The sequence below is a fragment of the Leptosomus discolor genome, chromosome 25, assembly GCF_034619465.1.
Source record: "Leptosomus discolor isolate bLepDis1 chromosome 25, bLepDis1.hap2, whole genome shotgun sequence".
NCBI classification, from domain to species: domain Eukaryota; kingdom Metazoa; phylum Chordata; class Aves; order Leptosomiformes; family Leptosomidae; genus Leptosomus; species Leptosomus discolor.
Genome location: NC_141415.1, coordinates 6,979,598 through 6,996,852, shown reverse-complemented (window position 1 = coordinate 6,996,852; position 17,255 = coordinate 6,979,598). Strand labels below are relative to the sequence as shown.

Here is a 17,255-nt window from a genome sequence, read left to right as displayed (position 1 = left end):
TCAGATGTAAAATTCTGCCCTGGACAATAAGGGGGAAGAGGATGGATCTGCCTGGTTACTGTTGTTCTTGGAACTGAGGGAAGAAAAATCATAGTCTCGTTTCCCCGTGGATAATTCCTCTGCATTTCTCCTTCATCAGAGCTTTCCCCAGAACTTCCGTAGTTTCCCAGCTAAGCCGTCTAATTAGATGATCCGGTCCCGGACCATGCGCATGCGTTAGCTCCTTGCCCAGCCTCGCCGGTGTCTGTCCCGACCCGCTGCGCTCCGCAGCTCTCCGCCAGGCGTCAGAGAGCGTTCCTGACCCAGCCTGCACGCGGGCCTTGACTCGAGGAGGTGCTGCTCTGCCCTCGTCGCTGAGGGAACGGCCTTCGCGGAATCGGTGCTAGCTGGGGAATCGGCCAAGCTTCCATCTTAACTGTCTGCAAAATGGGCTGAGTGGTTGCCTGTCTAGTGGACCGTTTAGGACTTGCTAACTTGTGATATCTTCTGGTGGGAAGTGAGGAAAGCGTCTGTGGGGGGAAAACAACACTTTTCTTCTGGGTGGCATTTTGGGAAGGAACGCTGGAGAGTTCGCGCCCCACTTGAGCATCGTGCTTCAGTATCTTGAGATGATGAAAAAGCAAACTGTGGTTTAGAAACACAGCTTTTGAGTTTGACTCCACAAGCATTGTCTTTAGCGTTCTCTCGTAACGGTGGCGTTATTCTGTTGTCAGGTGGTTGTCAGGAGCGTGTGAAAAAGCTACTTGGCAGCAGCACGTTAGCTCTCCGCGGCGAGCTGTGTTCTTTCTTGGGTAGGTGGTGGGGTTGGGTTGATGCTCAGGTACGGAATGTTTGCTGCTTGGAGGAGCTGTTGTCTGTCAGCAGGGCCTGGCATACAGCTTCATAAGCCACCGAGATCTTACTTTCCTTTTTTAACTCTTAATCTGATCCTCTGCCAGTTAAGTGACCTAGCTGATGCTGGTTTTATTTGCTTTGCATACACACAACTAAATTGATTCAGACCACTTCATCGACCGATTAGAATCAGCTTTTTCAGACTGTAATTTCAGCTGCAGTTTTTGCCAGGTACGCAGCTCAAGGCAGATCAGCTCTTAGTTGTTCCAGGAGATTAGAGAGAAACTTTATTAATGAAATTAAAGCTCCTTCTCCTTGTTCGCCGCTTTGCTTCTGGAAATGTTGAAAGCGTGCTTCGAAAGGGACTGAGGCATCGCTGCTCAGCAGTTCACAGATCACACTAATCATTCCTCCCACAGGCATAAGCATGTGGAGGTTGGTTGGTTGGGTGTTTTTTTTCACCATGGCAAGGCAGTAGCAAGTCTTTTAAATACGTGTAGCTACTCCTCAAGACACACGTGGGGCTTTGCTGTCTGTTTTTCTCAGGACTCGTTTGAAAAGAGAAGTTTCTCTCCTTGTTCCGGCTAGTGAGGTTATTTCAGCTGGTGCAGAAGTCCATTTCAGATGTGTGAATGGTTGACCGCTGCGATAAGGCTTTGGGTGGGATACAACAAACAGCTCTGGCTTCCTCGCCTTGGGAGAACACGGTGTGCTCCCAGAGTCATCTCGCCCTCTGATGCAGCACCAAAGATCACGTCTCCCTTTAAACCACGCTTTGTGATTTTAAAAAAGAAATAAATAAACACTCCTCCGGGCTCCTCTCGGACCGTTTGCTGCAAGAACGATTCGGGCACCGTCACGCTTCCTCGTCGGGCTCCTGTCCGCCCGCGCTCAGCGCCCTCCCCGTTAGGGGAACCAGTCCTGCCGCGCCTGCGTCTCCCACCTCCCCTTGCTGGATGCCAGGGCCGCTCGGTCGTCGCAGCCCTTCCCTCCAGCCCGTTTGCCGTGTGCTCGCTTGATCCCTGGTTACACTTGGTGGTTGCCAAGTGCCTGGGCTCTGCTGCACCTTCACGGGCCCGGGACGCAGCTGGAAGCCCGTAGCAATGCTGTAGGTGATGCCAGTGCCAGCCGACAAGTGGGCCCTAATTATCGTTTACTTTAATAAATAAATTAAAATATCGGTTTATATTTAATCTGTCAATCCACAGAGCATTCTTGGACCATTTTTTAAGCTATATTGGATGTAATATTCTACCCAGCCGTGGTCCGCTCCAGGAGTTTGAAAGCTTGAGCACAAAGTTTCCCTCTTGAGAATTTATTGGGCCAGATGTCTCTCTCGAAAGGGCCTCGTTCACCCGCAGCTTCTTCGCTAGAGTAAAGTAGGTTTTGTTTCCTTAATGAAAATACATGGCTAAATTGTTTAAATTGTTTTTGTTTACAGATGTTCTCAAACAATGATGAAGCTGTGATCAACAAAAAACTTCCAAAAGAGCTGCTGCTTCGGTAAGCCTTCTTCCAGTCTGTGAGCGGGGAGACGGTGGTGTGTGGTGTTATTTGCAGCCGGTAGCTGGTTTTGCTGCTATGCTCATAAATCATGAGCTTGGATTGGGTCACTTGTGAAGCCATAGGCGAACAGAAGCAGATCAAAGGTCCATGACAGCAGCAGTTAATGCTAAATATTATTAGGTTTTGTTTTTTTAAAATGCTAAATTAATTTGCTGGTTGCCTGGTTTGTAGATGGAAGAATTACAGGACTAAACGAGTCCTTAATGAAGATAAATGGCCAGTGTAGGCTCATGTGTAGAACAGGATTATGCCCCTCTAAAGTGTTCAGTTTGAAAAAAAAACCCAGTTAGTTCCTCTGCGCCAGTTACACTTGGGCAGACTCTGTCCTGCTCCTCGTCCTTAACAGACAGACGTTCGGCACCTGGCAGGATGGTCCTGTTGGCAAAGGCCCAGCAGATCAGACTGAGTGGATCTCGGTGGACACCTCCGCCCTCTCCCGCTGCTGCCCTTCCATGCGCACACGCGTGGGAACCTTTGGAAGTTTGCCTTTCCCAGCGCAGGAGTGGCGTGACGGGGGCAGGGGGGGGTGCTGGTGCCTCGGCTGGCACCGTGTGGCTTCGTGGAGTAAGTTGCGTTCGTCAGCGCCTTGATCTGAGGCGCTGGGCTGAAGCGGTGAAGGGAGTTGCAGGTGGCAGCCTGAATTGTTAACAGAAACAGAATTCTTAGGCTGCAAGAAACGGTGTAGTAGTGTCAACGCTCAGTGGCAATAAAAAGTCTGGGGAGAGGAGCTGTGACACAGGAAGCTGCTTCTAGCTCACTTGTGAAATAAAATGAATAGAAAAAGAAGTCTGACTCTCTTCTCTTCTGACTGCACTGCCTCCTCCGTTCTCTGTAACGGTATCTCCAGTCTGATGCAGTTTCTGTTATTCCGGTGTTACTCACCTAAAAGCAAGATGTGTGGCTTCTAGAGCCTTCCTTGCTAATAATGTGGGTATTTTTGGTTTTGAGCCTGCGTACAGGCAAATGATTGTCCCTCCTGTACAGAGATTGCTGTGTAAAAAAACAGCACCAGTACCTGGGAGAGACAAGCAGCCTGCGGGAGGAGCGGGATGGAGTGACAAACACAATAGGGTGCCTCAGCCCGGAGGAGTTTGCACGGCTCTTTGCAGGTGAGAGCAGTTGTCTTCACCCAGCACTTGCCCTGAACCACTGGTACGGATGTGTTGCAGCAAAAGGGCGATTTGAAGAGCGAGGGGAAAGAAGGTCTCTCTGGATTTTCTGAGGGGGATTCCTTTTCTGATGGGAGCAAGTAGGTGCTGGTGTTGCAGGTGCTGCTGGTGAGGTGACAAGACGCAGGTAGGCTGGGGACAGGTTGACTGGCCTGTGAGGCAAGGGGTTTGTGTGGCATGGGGGACGCAGGGAATCTGGTAGGGAGAAAAGGCTGGGGGGGTGGCATTTAACTGACGTTTTGCATGGACTTGAGGGGCAGAGGCGTGTGGTCACCGAGCTCCCAAGGAGCAGGACCTTGGTTAGGGCATGGGTGAGCTTTCTGGCAGATCGGTCAAAGCGGGATGATCCTGAGCGGGGCCGATAAGCACATCTCGGTCCGTGGGAGGCAGCTGGTGTTGAGGAGTATTACTGGACAACTGGAGAAGGATTTGGGCTAAGCAGGAGGGAAGGGCCTGCGCCAGGTGGGGAATTTCATCGGGACAAGCCGCAGCGTGCCTGAGTTCTCAGCAGCACGGACGCTTCTGCCCTGCAGGAATGTTTTTGTCTTTTGTGCCTTGGTAGCGCTTATCATCCTAACCTGCTGTAGGACAGAGCGAGGGCTCAGCGTTGCGTGGAACCTAGGAGAAATCAGGAGACTGAGTTTATAAATGTTAAAGTTCATAAGTAATGGGTTTGAGAGTTGGAATTCACTGTTAGCATACTGTGAAAATTAATTAGTGGGGATTGACAGTGCAGCCTTTGAAAGAGAAACTTGGATGCGTTTATCTGCAGGAATCTCCTGTAAATGAGTGTCACTGTCTACAAGACAAAGACTCGTGTGTGTAAGCAGTGCTACTCTGTACTGTCTTGTTCTCCGGTTTGTTCATTCTGCAGATGGCATCGGTGTCTCATGTGTGTGGTTGCAAAGTGGACAGCTGTGCTTGAGCAAAATAAAGAGTAGGAGGATACAATAGGGGTGAGCAGCAGCCTTGGTCACACCCCAAGGTACAGAAATGTGCAACTCCAGTAATGCTTTCGTCTGAGGATGGGGTGGAGGTGTGAAGCGCTCTGGAGGGCTGTCCTCAGAAACCTCTCCTTTAAACGTGGCCGTGATTCGGCTGTCGTGTCACGTCCTGCCCTGCCACGATGCTGGTGACAGTGATGTTTGTCCTGCGTTTCCCTGAGAGCAGGGCTCTAAACAAAGCTGTCCTGCAGCACGTGGGTGGAGAGATCAGCTGATGGGTCACAAATCCTTGTCCTGATACTGCTTACCTGCTTCAGCCTTGTCTCCTGCCAGCTGAGTTTCTGGGAGCTTACACCTTTGTAGGTGAATGTGCCTTTACGCAGCTAAAAACGAGCCAAACCAGCAACAAGTGGAGCTCCATTCACCGCCGCTCCCAGCTCCTCTTTGGGCAGCGTCTGCCTCGGTGACTCCGAACGGTGAATTCGAGGTCCGCGTCAGCTCTGGCTCTGGTTGTTTCCCCAAAGGGGCACCCCGTCCCTGTTCCCCCGTGCTGGGGTTCATGATGTCTTGGGGAAAAGGGGCGTTGGTTCTTTGGGGGCTGCCTGCCCCTCGCTTTTTGTCTGCCAGCCAGACCCCAACCTCAAGCCTGGATTTTCTGCGGCAGTGGTGGTCTCTGCTGGTTTCCCGAAGAAGGTTTACTCTCAGCGTGACGTAGGGCTGCTAAACAGCTTACGTGTGGCAGGGTGAAGGGGCCCGGGCTGCAGGAGTTCATCTTTTCCTTATCGGTTCACGGGCAGGTCAAGCAGTTTTCAATTCTCTCCTGGCGTAAGCGGCTTTTGCTCCCTGCCACCTCCTGCCGCCTGCTAGCCCGTTCTCAGCACATCCACTCGTTGGCCCTGGCTTTGCCATCTGACCTTCAAGCCCCACGTTGGTTTATTCCTTGGGAGCTTGGGTTCTGCTTGGGGCGAGGAAGCGGCAGGGCATGCGGGGGACCGGCGGGTTGGCGGCGAAGCTCTGGTTTCTCCCCTCCTGGCCAGCCCGTTGGCATAAAATGAGCACGGAGCAAAATTTAACCTGACCGGTGGGTCGCTGACATAAATTGGTGTGGATAATTTTAGAAGGCTAAAGGTCTAAGCTAGCTCACCTCAGGGCCCGCAGCATCCAGGGATTTCATGAGAGTCTTGACCCTAATCTAATTAGAGTGACAGTGGGAAAGTGAGGAGTCCTAGAAAACCCTGAGTGGATTAAGAGGTTGAAACCTGAAAAATGCTCTAACCTCAATTTGTTTTAGCTAAATTGTCCAGTGCTGAACTGCCTGGGCAAAGTCCTGAACGTAGGGAGTTACTTTGCAGTGAAGCACTTCAGTCTGCTGCGGTACCAGACTTGTTTTAATTCTGGTCTGGAATACTCGGTCTGCCCTCACCTGTGAGCACTGCTTGATGATCAAGTTAGCGGTGTGGATTATTTTCTTACTGTCAACTGCAGAGAAAAAAGACCAGCGTAAGAGCACAGCAGTCAGCTGTGAGCCAGGCAGAAATCCTGTTCTGTTAGATGTGAAAATGCACGTCCCGGCTTTGTGCCTTTTGTTCCGTTAAGGCAGAACTGGGAAAAACATTATTCTAGTAGTACTGCTGCTGCTTAACTCTTCTCTGCTTTCTTTCACCAGATAAACTGAATCTGGCCAGAGCAGCAGATATTTTCTAAGGGTTTGGTGCTTTGGAACAATTCCAAGAGGATGCCCTCTCTCCAGTGTTCCTCCGTTCCTGAGGCAGGGTCTGGAGCTGGCTGGCTGGGTTGCATCCAAATTTCCTGTCAGCCCAGTGTGTTTCCTCATCGTCATGTCCAGTTCTTGAGTCGCAGGGTGTTAACAACAAGAATGTGTGTTGTTTCAAGGGAACGTGTAGATTACCTTTGCTTATTTTAGATTGTGCGGATTGCTGAAGAGAGACCCCGCAGGTGTGACCCGTGCTGTCCTCCTGCGGGAGGACGACGGCTGCTCGGTCACCGCTTAGCCACGCGGGCGGCTTGTTTGTGGGGTTTGGGTTTGGGTTTGGTTTTTCATGTTGCCCAGCAGCTCCTTGGAGAAGGAAAAAGCCCATCCTTAGGGCTGCATGAGAAAACTTAGCTCGGGTCGTTGTGCCTGCAAGACGTCAACTGTGCTGCTGCTGTTCCCCCCGGTTCACGTGAGGGCTTGTGGTTGGAGCCAGTTCTGAAATGGCCAAAATGCACCGCAGAGCAGTGGCTGCTGCTGGAAGAGTCGTTTTTGCAGCCTGGTTCTGCTGAGTCATTGGCCAGTATTTCTTGAACAAATGCGAGAGCAGTTCAGGAAACACTGAAAAAGGCTCTTAAGCTTTTCAGAGCCAAAGTCTCCGAGTTAGACAAGGGAACTCCTGGTGAAGCTCAGCAGTGTTAACCTCGGAGGTGAGTGGTTTGCTGTGTTGACATCCCTTCTGCTGTGTGGGTAGACGGGGAAGGGAGGAGCAGGAAGTAGCAAAGAATTTGGCCAAGACCTAATAGCCCTGATAGAGGGATGAGATGGTTATTAATAGCCTGGGTTTTCTGTGGAGAAGGCAATTTTAATGCAAATCTGGAAAGCTTGTGTAGTTCTTGACCTGGCTGCTGTTCCCATGGAGTTTGATATTTTTTTTTTTTTGCTTCTACGATGGGAATCTAGGGTGAAAGTAAGAATTTTCCCTAGCTTCTATCACTTCCCCAGCCTTTCCTTGTATTGTTGTACGCTGACATTGTGCTAAATAAACCCTTAGTGCTCACATATATGCACAAATAAATGGCATTTAATTCAAGGGGAAAACTTGTCTCTGAGCAGTGATACGGAACTGCGGCTGGAATCCAGAAGTGGGTTCCCAGGACAGCGTTAGGGTGCAGTGTGTGTGCAGAAACCCTTCTGTGACTGCGTTGGCTCTCTTCCACACCTTTTAACGGCGAATATCCCGGCATGTTGCTGTAAATCTTGTCTCACGGCGAGATGCGTAAAGGAACAGATGAGAAGCATCTCGAGCCAAACTCCTTGACTCTGCGAGTGTCTTCGGGCAGCGTAGAAACACCGGGGAGCCTGTGGCTGTTTATTCTGCCCTAGGCTGACTTACCTGAACGGTTGACTGTTGAGCTACACGATACCTGTAAGCAGCTGTGTGTTGATAAATAATCTGCATTCATCCTCTATCAGTAACGTCCTTTTCTCTTCTACCAACGTTGATGTTTATAAAGTGCTTTTTATGCACCTGCTGCTCAAGAAGGCTGGGTCGTGCAGTTGTTGTACCATACCGTATCACCTCAGCCTTGCTTGTCTCCTCTCCTAAAGTTTGAAAATCCAGGATTAGCTGTGTGACTGTAGCAGCGTAGACGGGTGTCTGTGAAGGTGTGCGGCCCGTCAGCGCGCGCACAAAACGTGGCGTCAGTAGCAAAATCCTGGATGACCCCTCGTCGTTTATCTCTAGGACAAAGTGCAGTTTGTCTGCGATGCAGGCGATGTTTGTTCCCCGTCCTCAGCACCTCTGCCCCCAGCTTTGTCCCTGTCTGTGCTCCTTGCTCAAGTGTGTCCTTTCTACGTGGCTGGGGAGGCGAGGACGTCGCGCAGCTTGCTTGGCTTTGTACGAGAGTCTCAGGAACGCGTTGGTACAGGGTGTTTGAGTTTATAAGTCACACAGAAGGAACATGCTGCCAGCAACATCTTCTCGTTTCTGAGTCTCTCCCAGCACAGGCAAGTCTGCTGAGAACGTAGGGCTGCTTAGGTACGCCCCCCGCAAGCCCGTAGTCTTGTGAGGAGGTGATTCAAGCGCTGCAGGTATCCAAACGATTGCTAATCCGGGTATCCACTGCTCTCTTGAGAAAGTCTGGGGATTTTTTGGAGCAGTGGAATTTTGTTTGTTCTCAGAATTTCTCCTGGACAACCATACCTTGTCTGACGAGAATATTTTATAAAACAGTGTGTAGCGTTGGAACAACATTGCTTGCCCCGTACCTTTTAACTCTTGCATCTGGAAACATTTGCTTTCTCTTTCTGGCGGCCTTAAAGTTTAAATTTATTAAAGCATATGTGCAAGTGCGTTCCTGTATTATCTTTACAAAACCATTTCATCCCCTGGTTTTGTGATTGCTGTCAAAGAGAATGAGACCTTACTGCTGTCTTTCTACCGCCCACCTGCCCTGCTCTGTTCTGTGGCGTGTGATTGACTGAATAACCGTAAACCATCGAGTAGCCGCGTTGCTCTGGCGGTACAGGTTTGGGAGCTTTGAATGGGCTCGGCGCTGCCTGCGCTCACAGATAGAGGTGTGTGTGCCCGAGATAACAGCCTGGATGTCTTAGCCCAGTATAGCATTGCAAAGTATTGCTGTCTAATTCCTTTATCCCAATAAATAGGACAGCAACACCAGAGGGTTGGCCTGAACGCTTGGGTGTGCCCTGGCAGAGGAACGACATACCACAGAGGAGTGACCGCGCCGGCTTAGTCTTGGCGGCCTCACTCCGAGCCACGGCCCTGACACGACCGAACAAGTCATGTGGCTGAGCAAGTCGCTTGGCCGGGCTGCGGAGCCAACGGCTCCTCCTGCCTCTGTGTGACCCACCCCTCGCGTGCAGCGCGGCGCGGGGAAAAGGAGGAAATAATGGGGCTGTCGCCTTGCTTCGATCCGTTCGCTGTCCCTTGTCACCCTGCCCGCTTTTGGCGAGCTGTCGCTGAGGACGTTGTTTCTGTTGAGCAGAGGGGCTGGGCGCAGCGATGCTCCCGCGTCCAGCGGCAGCCCGGGCAGCCCAAGGGGGCTGTTGGTTCTGCCGAATCCTGACTTCACCGAGCGTTTGACTGTTGAGCTACACAAGACCTGTAAGCGTCTTGTTTTGGTAAATGACCCTCCGGTTTGCTGTCAGTGAACACTACAAGGTGCGAGATGAATATTTCACAGTGTCTGTGTTTCGCTTTCGTTTGTTAACTGCTAGGTCTGCGCTTCTTTTCACAGTTCAGCTTTCAGCTGAATTACAAAGAAGTTTGCTGTCTCCAGTCTTTTTTTTTCCCCCCCCTTTGTTTTCCGTATTCTCTTTGTTTTAAAGGGAAATAACCAATAAGATTTCTTTTGTTTCTGTTACAGAATTTTCTCTTTCCTGGATGTGGTCACTCTGTGTCGTTGCGCTCAAGTTTCCAGGGTAAGAACCTTCCTCCTTGCTGGTGGATTTTTAGCGGTTGATTGGATTTGGGTGACAATCCTCTCGCTCCGGCCTTCCCTAGCGTGTCAGACCAGGAGGATTTGTACCCGGGAGCTTTGTCCAACTCCACCGCTGTTATTAGTGCCGGTGTTTACACCGCAATACCAGAAACTTCTGATGGCACCGGTGAGGGGGCACTCAAAGCTCAAACACCATTTTGCCGGTGTCCCAGGCCCTGAGCAGGTTAGGGGGGAGGTGGCTGCCGCTGCCCAAGAGCTCTCCCGTCAGCCTGGGTTTGTACGGGAGGCCTGCGCTGACAAAAATACCAAACTTGGACAAGTCTGAAATGGCCCCTTGTGGGTTTTGGTGGAGAGCGAGCAGTTTTGATTCACAAAGATGCTGCGCAGTCAATGAAAGTTTACTTTCCTGCTTGGATGTAGTCAAAGTAAGCGTGGAAGGAAAAAATGAGTCTTGTTTTGTTTGGGGTTGGTTTTTTTCCCTAAGCAGCTCATAGCTTTGTGGGCTTCCGCTAATGAAATCCAGCTTGGATTATTCGCTTGGGAAAATGCCTCCAACTGCAGGTCCAGTTATCTAGAGCTGCCAGATTTGTTCAGATACTTTATCCTGCCCTATCTAAGAAGACAGGCGGAGGAAACATTACTGCAGCAGGAGTGGGAAGTCGGTTCCAGGGGAAGGTGTCTGTACCAGTGCGTTTACTGTACTGGCAGAGCTGGTGCTGAGTGATACCTGTACAAAACTGATCAGTCTTGGGTTCAAACTTGAACCGTAACTTGTTTCGTTGTTCAAGGTACATAAGAATAAAAAAGACTATGCTTGAACACTTTTAATTGATTAAAAAACGTCCTGTGGGATGTCCAGGTGCTACGGTTATCCTCACATCTTCCCTGAACAACATAGGTCTACTAAAGAAAGATCTTCCATCTGAAATTTGCTGCTCCAGCAGGACGATATTGACCAAAATGGGCTCTCAAGGATACTTGTTAAAGTCAAGGCGTGCTCCCCTTCTTGGCGCTTGCTCCTGTTCACACAGCCCACGGGGGTCAGAGAACATACTAGTCGTTACATGACACAGCGTGGCTGGTAAAGGACTAAAGTGTCTGCACGGAGCTACAGAAGGGCTGTGTGGAGTGTTCCCTACACGACACCGTAAAATACGCCGTGTCGTGACTTGCATCCACCGATGCGTTTCTTTTCCACTGAAGCTATTGCTTTTCTCATGGCGATAACTAGACCTTAAAACAAGTACCAGCAATGGGATTTATAATGCAGAAAATCAATTAATGCTCACCGTTCTGTCGGCCCTTCTAAGTCTCTATGGGGCTTGCACAAGAGCTGGTGTCTTGTGGTGGAGATGCAGCTTGGTGCACATAGTAGATGTACTATGAAAACACGCCTGTGTACGTGCACTCGTTCGTAACGATGGACTCGTTGTGAGATCTAGTTGTTCACTTTGGTTGTGCAATTAAAACTTCAAGTACAGTACTGCGCTGACAACCTTTTTGATTCATTAAGGGCAGAATTACTAACTTCCAGTTCCTGGTTCTCATTTGTAACGTGAGAGTTTTTTTGTTTGATTAAAAAAAACCCACAAACCAGACGCTTGAGTCGGAGGTGGTAAACGCTGTCACTCCGGCCGTGGTGCGTAGCTCTCGGGTGAGAGCTGGACGCTTTGTCTGGACAGTTGACACAGCTTTGAATTCCTCCCTCTGTGGGGCGAATTCCTCCCTCTGTGGGGCGAATTCCTCCCTCTGTGGGGCGAATTCCTCCCTCTGTGGGGCGAATTCCTCCCTCTGTGGGGCGAATTCCTCCCTCTGTGGGGCGAATTCCTCCCTCTGTGGGGCGAATTCCTCCCTCTGTGGGGCGAATTCCTCCCTCTGTGGGGCGAATTCCTCCCTCTGTGGGGCGAATTCCTCCCTCTGTGGGGCGAATTCCTCCCTCTGTGGGGCGAATTCCTCCCTCTGTGGGGCGAATTCCTCCCTCTGTGGGGCGAATTCCTCCCTCTGTGGGGCGCAGCACCCCGTGCCCTCAGCTCGAACACCCGTGCCCTGAACACCTCTTTCTGCTGGAGGCGAGAGGGGAGGCGTGCAAGGTGACAGCCTCACCCACCGCTAACGGGACCTCTCCACCCCGCTGCCACCGAGTCCTCCACGCCCCCAGATTAAGCTTCGCTTCTCCTGTCGGTGTAGATGCCCGGCGTAGGGTCTGCTCTGGGACTCACCCGTGTCCTGGTGTCCTTCACCTTCCCGCTGGTCCTGCTAGCGTCCTCTAAAGGCGCTGGTTTAGCTGGCGGTGCTGCAGAGGGGATGAGATTCCAGCCAGGACTGTGAAGATGCCCACGCTCCAGCACGGCCTCCTGTCCCCGGGCTCCGCATCGCCACCTCCCGCGGGAGCAGAAGCGCCCGGGGCGCCGCGCGCCGGCCTGGCCTGGGGACTGGCGAAGAGCCGGCCGGTAGGGGAGGGCCCAGCAGGTGCTTCTGGTAACTGCACAGTTTTCCTTGTCGCCTGTAATTACTTGTTGCTTTGGCATCCCGGACAGAATGTTGTTTCTAAAAGGAACAAACCGTAACCAGGTCCCCACTGGTGGGTTTGGGGTTTGGGGTTTTTTTTTTCATATTAACAACACATTTACATTTTTTCCCCCGATAAAGGCATGGAATGTTCTGGCCCTGGATGGCAGTAACTGGCAGCGAATTGACCTGTTTGATTTCCAGAGGGATATTGAGGTATAATTAAGTGACATACAAACCCATTTTTCTTGTTAAAATGTAATTACAGCTTAGAATGGATTAATACTCCCAGCATAACCCTTTTTACCTTCCCTGGAGATAGAAATCATTAATTTCAGTTCTTCCTAGCTTCAGGGAGTCTTTAAAGTCTTGGCAATCCATTCAGCTTTTGAAAATGGACAGAATTATATATCTGTATCAAGACTTAAAGGTAGTAATAGAAGGAAAGCGTTTGTGTGTGTGCGCTGCAAGCAGAAGTAAGCAGAAGGGGTGTGTTCTTGTGGAAGACTGCTGCTTCTGCATAGCAGACTTTGTGCTGCTACTTCTTTCACTCAAAGGTTAACGTGGCACTGACTTAGACCATTGAGACTGACTGGCGTTCGAAACATGGCCTGCGGTATGTCTGTCCTGTCCTGTCTGTCTTGAATATCAAAAATTGAAACGCAAGTGGAGGTGATTCAGGGGGACGAGGTCAAAATTATTCCTAAAAAATGCAGCTTTGGAAATGCTTCGTTGTAGCTGTTCTAAATCTGTTACATGTGGACCACACGGCACTGCTAGGAATGGATGCTGTTGTCGTGCTGTCCTTAAAATTAAAATTACCTTAATCAGGAAAAGGGACAAGGAAAAAAACAAAAACCCCTTAACTTTCTTACCAGAATGCTGTATCCCCTTTAGAACGTGTTGGAGGAGGGAGATAGGGAGTGTATCCCTTCGAGTCGTCCCAGAGAGAGGTGTAACACGGGTGATGGCTGAAGATTCACACCTTGTGGGGACTGGTGGGAAATACACACCTTAGGTGTGGAGGAAAGAGGTAAAATCCTCTTCCTGCCAGCTGGGAGAGGGCAGCAGCTGAGACCCAGGGCTAAAGGCCTGGGACACGGTGACTTCTGCGCGCTGGCCGGGGCCTGGGTGGCCTGAGACTTGTTGAAGGAAGTAAATGGTGTGATTTTTGTTCTTGGTAATAAATACTGGAGCTCTTATCATGCCTTGGAAGGTCTGGACCCATGTAATTATTTGCTTTCATAGAGGCAGAGTGAAGCTATCAGGGGTGCCTGGGCTGTGGAGGTAGCAGGAAACGCGGCCAGAGCTTCTCCCTTGCTGCTGTCCTTCGTCTGGGTAGGGGAGAGAGAGGCGGGCGTGCTGTGAATACAAACTAGGCTTTTCTCAGTCTGGAGTGGTTTTTGCACGGTTTTAATGTGTCTTTGTTCTCCAACACCGCGCTCTGCATCAAACACATGTTCTTGCATAAGCAGACGCTTCCCCTTTTGAAACAACACGTGTTGTACCTGACCTAGACGTACCTGCTCGGCTTCCTGATGTCCGGAGTGTCGTTTGCTTTAAAGGAATGCAAATCCCTCACTTGATGTAAATTCTATATATAAACGTGTTGGAATCCTCTAATTCAAGCCTGTAAATTCAGAGGCTTGCTAGGGGGATTGCAAAAGCACACAGACTGATTTTCCAGCCCTTCGACACGGATGGGCAGGTCGAGCTTCGTCCCTCCGTCAGCCTTCGGCCGGGGCAGCGCTTCAGCCGTTCCCCGCGGCCGTAGAGCTGCTCCTGTAGCCCCTGAAAGCCAGTGGCCAGAGGTCACCAGCAGCTCGTGCAGAGATGTAGGGAAGCTGCTGGCCCTTTTTTGATTGTGGTATTACGTTGTACCGAGCCTGAGGCTTAATCTTTTTCCAGTGCAAAAAAACATCATGGAAGAATATCTTCATCGTTACAGAGGTCGTAAATGCCAACTGGTACTGGAAGAACTGAGCAACGTTCGTGTTTGGTGAAGAGCAACCACGTAGGCTAAAGGAGAGGGGAAGGATCTTGAATTTCTGGACGCTGATACAAGTATTCTCTGTTGGTTTTGCACTTGGTTCACAGTGAGGAATAGCTGGGTAAACGGTAGCTTGTAGTGGGGTCTCTGGAGGCTTCCGTTGATCACAAATCTGCAATTAAAAAAGCGTTTTTCTAGATCTCTTCAGCACAAATGTTTGATTCCCTTTTTCTGTGAGAATAAAACTCGTGGGCTGGTTCTGCCTCGTCTCTGTTTTGAATAGAAATGGAGGTATCGCCGTTCATAGCACATTGGCTGCACTTGGAAATCTTGCCGCCCGTGTTGCAGCAGCGGCCTTGCTCCTCTCGCCTTCCTTGGGTAGCCTGTGTCGATGGCCGGGAGCTCGGAACTGGAGGAAATTCTCAGTCATTTGTCTGAGCGGCTTTAGGGAATTGTTCCTTGTCTCTCCATCTTCAGAAGCTGAATAATTTTCCCTCTCCCTGCCTTAGATTATCATCATCATCATGGCATTTTTGTTTTCTTAGCACTGTTTTTTACCTAGAATAACAAGCTGTCGTTAATCTGCAAAACTTCTGAATTCAGCTTTTTGAAGGATCGGGTGACTTTTGGACTTTAATGTAATTCTTTCTGTCTCCGACAGGGCCGAGTAGTCGAGAATATTTCTAAAAGATGCGGGGGCTTCCTGCGGAAGCTAAGCCTGCGTGGCTGCCTCGGCGTGGGAGACAACGCGTTAAGGTAGTGGTGTGGCATCCTGCCGCTCTTGAGCGCGACGTGAACAGGGATTTGGTTTCTGCAGCCCCAGAGGGTTGGAATAACTTATGCACGCTGTGGAACGGAGGTCTTTGGCCTGTGTGTCTATCTTAAAATATCACGAGCAGTAGTGTATAAGCCTTTTTAATTTACCATTTTTTTAACTTCACACAGTAGCCGTTTTCCTCAATTCTCATTAAAGTAATGCCAGCTGCTGCTACAGGCTACGTGGTAATTGGCACTGAATTACAAAGCTTTTGCCTTGAGGCTGGGAAATCCCAAGGCAAGGTCTAGGGCAACATAAATGATTTAATTTATTTATTTACTGATTTCTTTTGTTTGAGATAAAATTACGTTTCAGTGGAAACAAACGCTGCAAAACATCTGGAAGCCTATTGCCTGAGAAATACGGTGTTTTCCCTTTCCTTTCATAAAGGACGTTTGCACAGAACTGCAGAAATATTGAAGTATTGAACCTAAACGGCTGTACCAAGATCACAGATGCGTGAGTAAAATTCTTTTCTCCGTTTGCCCTGTCATCCCCTTCTCTGTATGCACAGTGTGACATTCTCCATCTCTTTTTTTTTTTTTTTTTTAAGGGAAGGCCAAGCTCGTGCGTGCAGTAGACAATACAATGCACGTCATAGGAAATGTAGATGACTTGGAATAATCTCTTGCATGAGTGTGTCTTGTGTGCTTTCTTCCAGTACGTGTACCAGCCTCAGTAAGTTCTGCTCCAAGCTCAGGCACCTTGATTTGGCTTCCTGCACTTCCATAACCAACCTGTCTCTGAAAGCACTGAGGTAGGAGCCAACAACGCTGACTTTTGCTGGTTGATTCCAGGTGGTGTGACCTGCTGTTGCCCCGAGTGTCTCCCGTGCCTCGGAGCAGACTGACGTAGGCTGGGGTGCTTAGAACTGAGGCGTTCCCCAGCAGAGCTCACAATCACAGTTGTGCCTCCTGGTTTGCTGGGACAGAGCAGGCAGGCTCAGTGAAAGCTGCCCAGACCTCGTTTGTGGCCTTCCTCATGGTTATTAGCAGCAGCAGAAGAATGATATTGTGTGCAAGAGTTGGAGGAAGGATTTTGGGGGAGACAGACGCCTTAGTCTGCCTTTTTAAAATGTTTGGTTGCCAACAGTCAGCTGCTTCCGTGTCAGTGTGCTCAGCAGGTGTTTGCGTAGCTAGAGGGTGAGCACCGGCCTGTGACTGTTCGTCTCTTTAAAGTGCTTGGGAGACACAACTGCTTAAATCTGCTGAATGGAATTTAATCTAGGAAAGGAAGGGACAGGCAGACATTGGTGGGAAGATATTGGGACAGAGAAAAGGAGGCAAAAAACCCACTAAAGGTAACAACAGAGGCCAATCTAGTGGAAAAAAAAAAAAAAATAATCAAGTGATATACCAGTGGAATAAAAGAAAATATGGGAAAGCTGTATCCCGGGGGAAAAAATACTGGAGAGTGAATCTAGACAGTGGAAGAAAAGACAGATTTGAAAGAAGAAATGGATGACTAAATTATTTTTGTAGCTACGATAAAATACTTGGAGCCTGGATCTTCCCTCCCTTAAGGGTCTTCATCCTTGTCTCTGGTTTCACATGGTCAAGTTTGTGCTGCAGCTGTCTGAAATACCTGACAGCGTGTGTATCTCTTCCGAATTACAGGTTGCACCTGCCTGTTGCTCCAGCTGGCAGCTGTTTGCAAATGCAAGGTGACACCTGGGCAGTTAGAAGCAGCGTGGCAGGAATCGACCCTGTTGTGGGTTTTTGTTGAGGGTGGTTTGTTGTGTTCAGGTCCAGAAAGCCCGTAGTGCCTGTCCTTGTATAGGAGCTGGGAGGTGTCCAAAAGGGTGGTCTCCTACCCTACCAATACCCTGCTTTAGAGCTCCCCATCCTGCCCCTGCAGAGCTCTTCACATCTGGAGGTGATGTTGGACAAGAGCGTTCACCGCGGGGGTGTGGGGGGCAGGCCTATGTCTGTGCCACATGGGTTCCAGACACGGGGATTTCCTAGATTTTGCCTGGAAGCAGGATTTCTTCCCCAAACAAACCCAAGTTGCCACACGCTTTTCCTTTCACCTCCGAAGCGAGGGCTGCCCACTGCTGGAACAGCTGAATATCTCCTGGTGCGACCAAGTGACCAAGGATGGGATCCAGGCCCTGGTGCGGGGCTGCGGCGGGCTCAAAGCCCTGTTTCTGAAAGGCTGCACGCAGGTATGGCTCGGGGGAGGGTGCTCAAATTGAATAATAACAGCCGGCTTATTGCTGCTGTAACCGAAAGGGTGGGGATAAAGGGTTG

At 50.0% G+C, this 17,255-nt stretch overlaps 1 protein-coding gene across 1 annotated transcript in view; it reads left to right on the top strand.

Annotated features, from left to right (window-relative positions):
* FBXL20 (F-box and leucine rich repeat protein 20) overlaps window positions 1–17,255 on the top strand; it is a 41,729-nt gene that overhangs the window by 14,051 nt on the left and 10,423 nt on the right. The window contains exons 2-8 of the mRNA XM_086478127.1: window positions 2,276–2,337; window positions 9,617–9,671; window positions 12,341–12,415; window positions 14,851–14,945; window positions 15,397–15,465; window positions 15,668–15,763; window positions 17,044–17,170. Of these exons, the coding sequence (XP_086334253.1) occupies window positions 2,276–2,337; window positions 9,617–9,671; window positions 12,341–12,415; window positions 14,851–14,945; window positions 15,397–15,465; window positions 15,668–15,763; window positions 17,044–17,170 (579 nt within the window). The remainder of the gene's footprint in view (window positions 1–2,275; window positions 2,338–9,616; window positions 9,672–12,340; window positions 12,416–14,850; window positions 14,946–15,396; window positions 15,466–15,667; window positions 15,764–17,043; window positions 17,171–17,255) is intronic.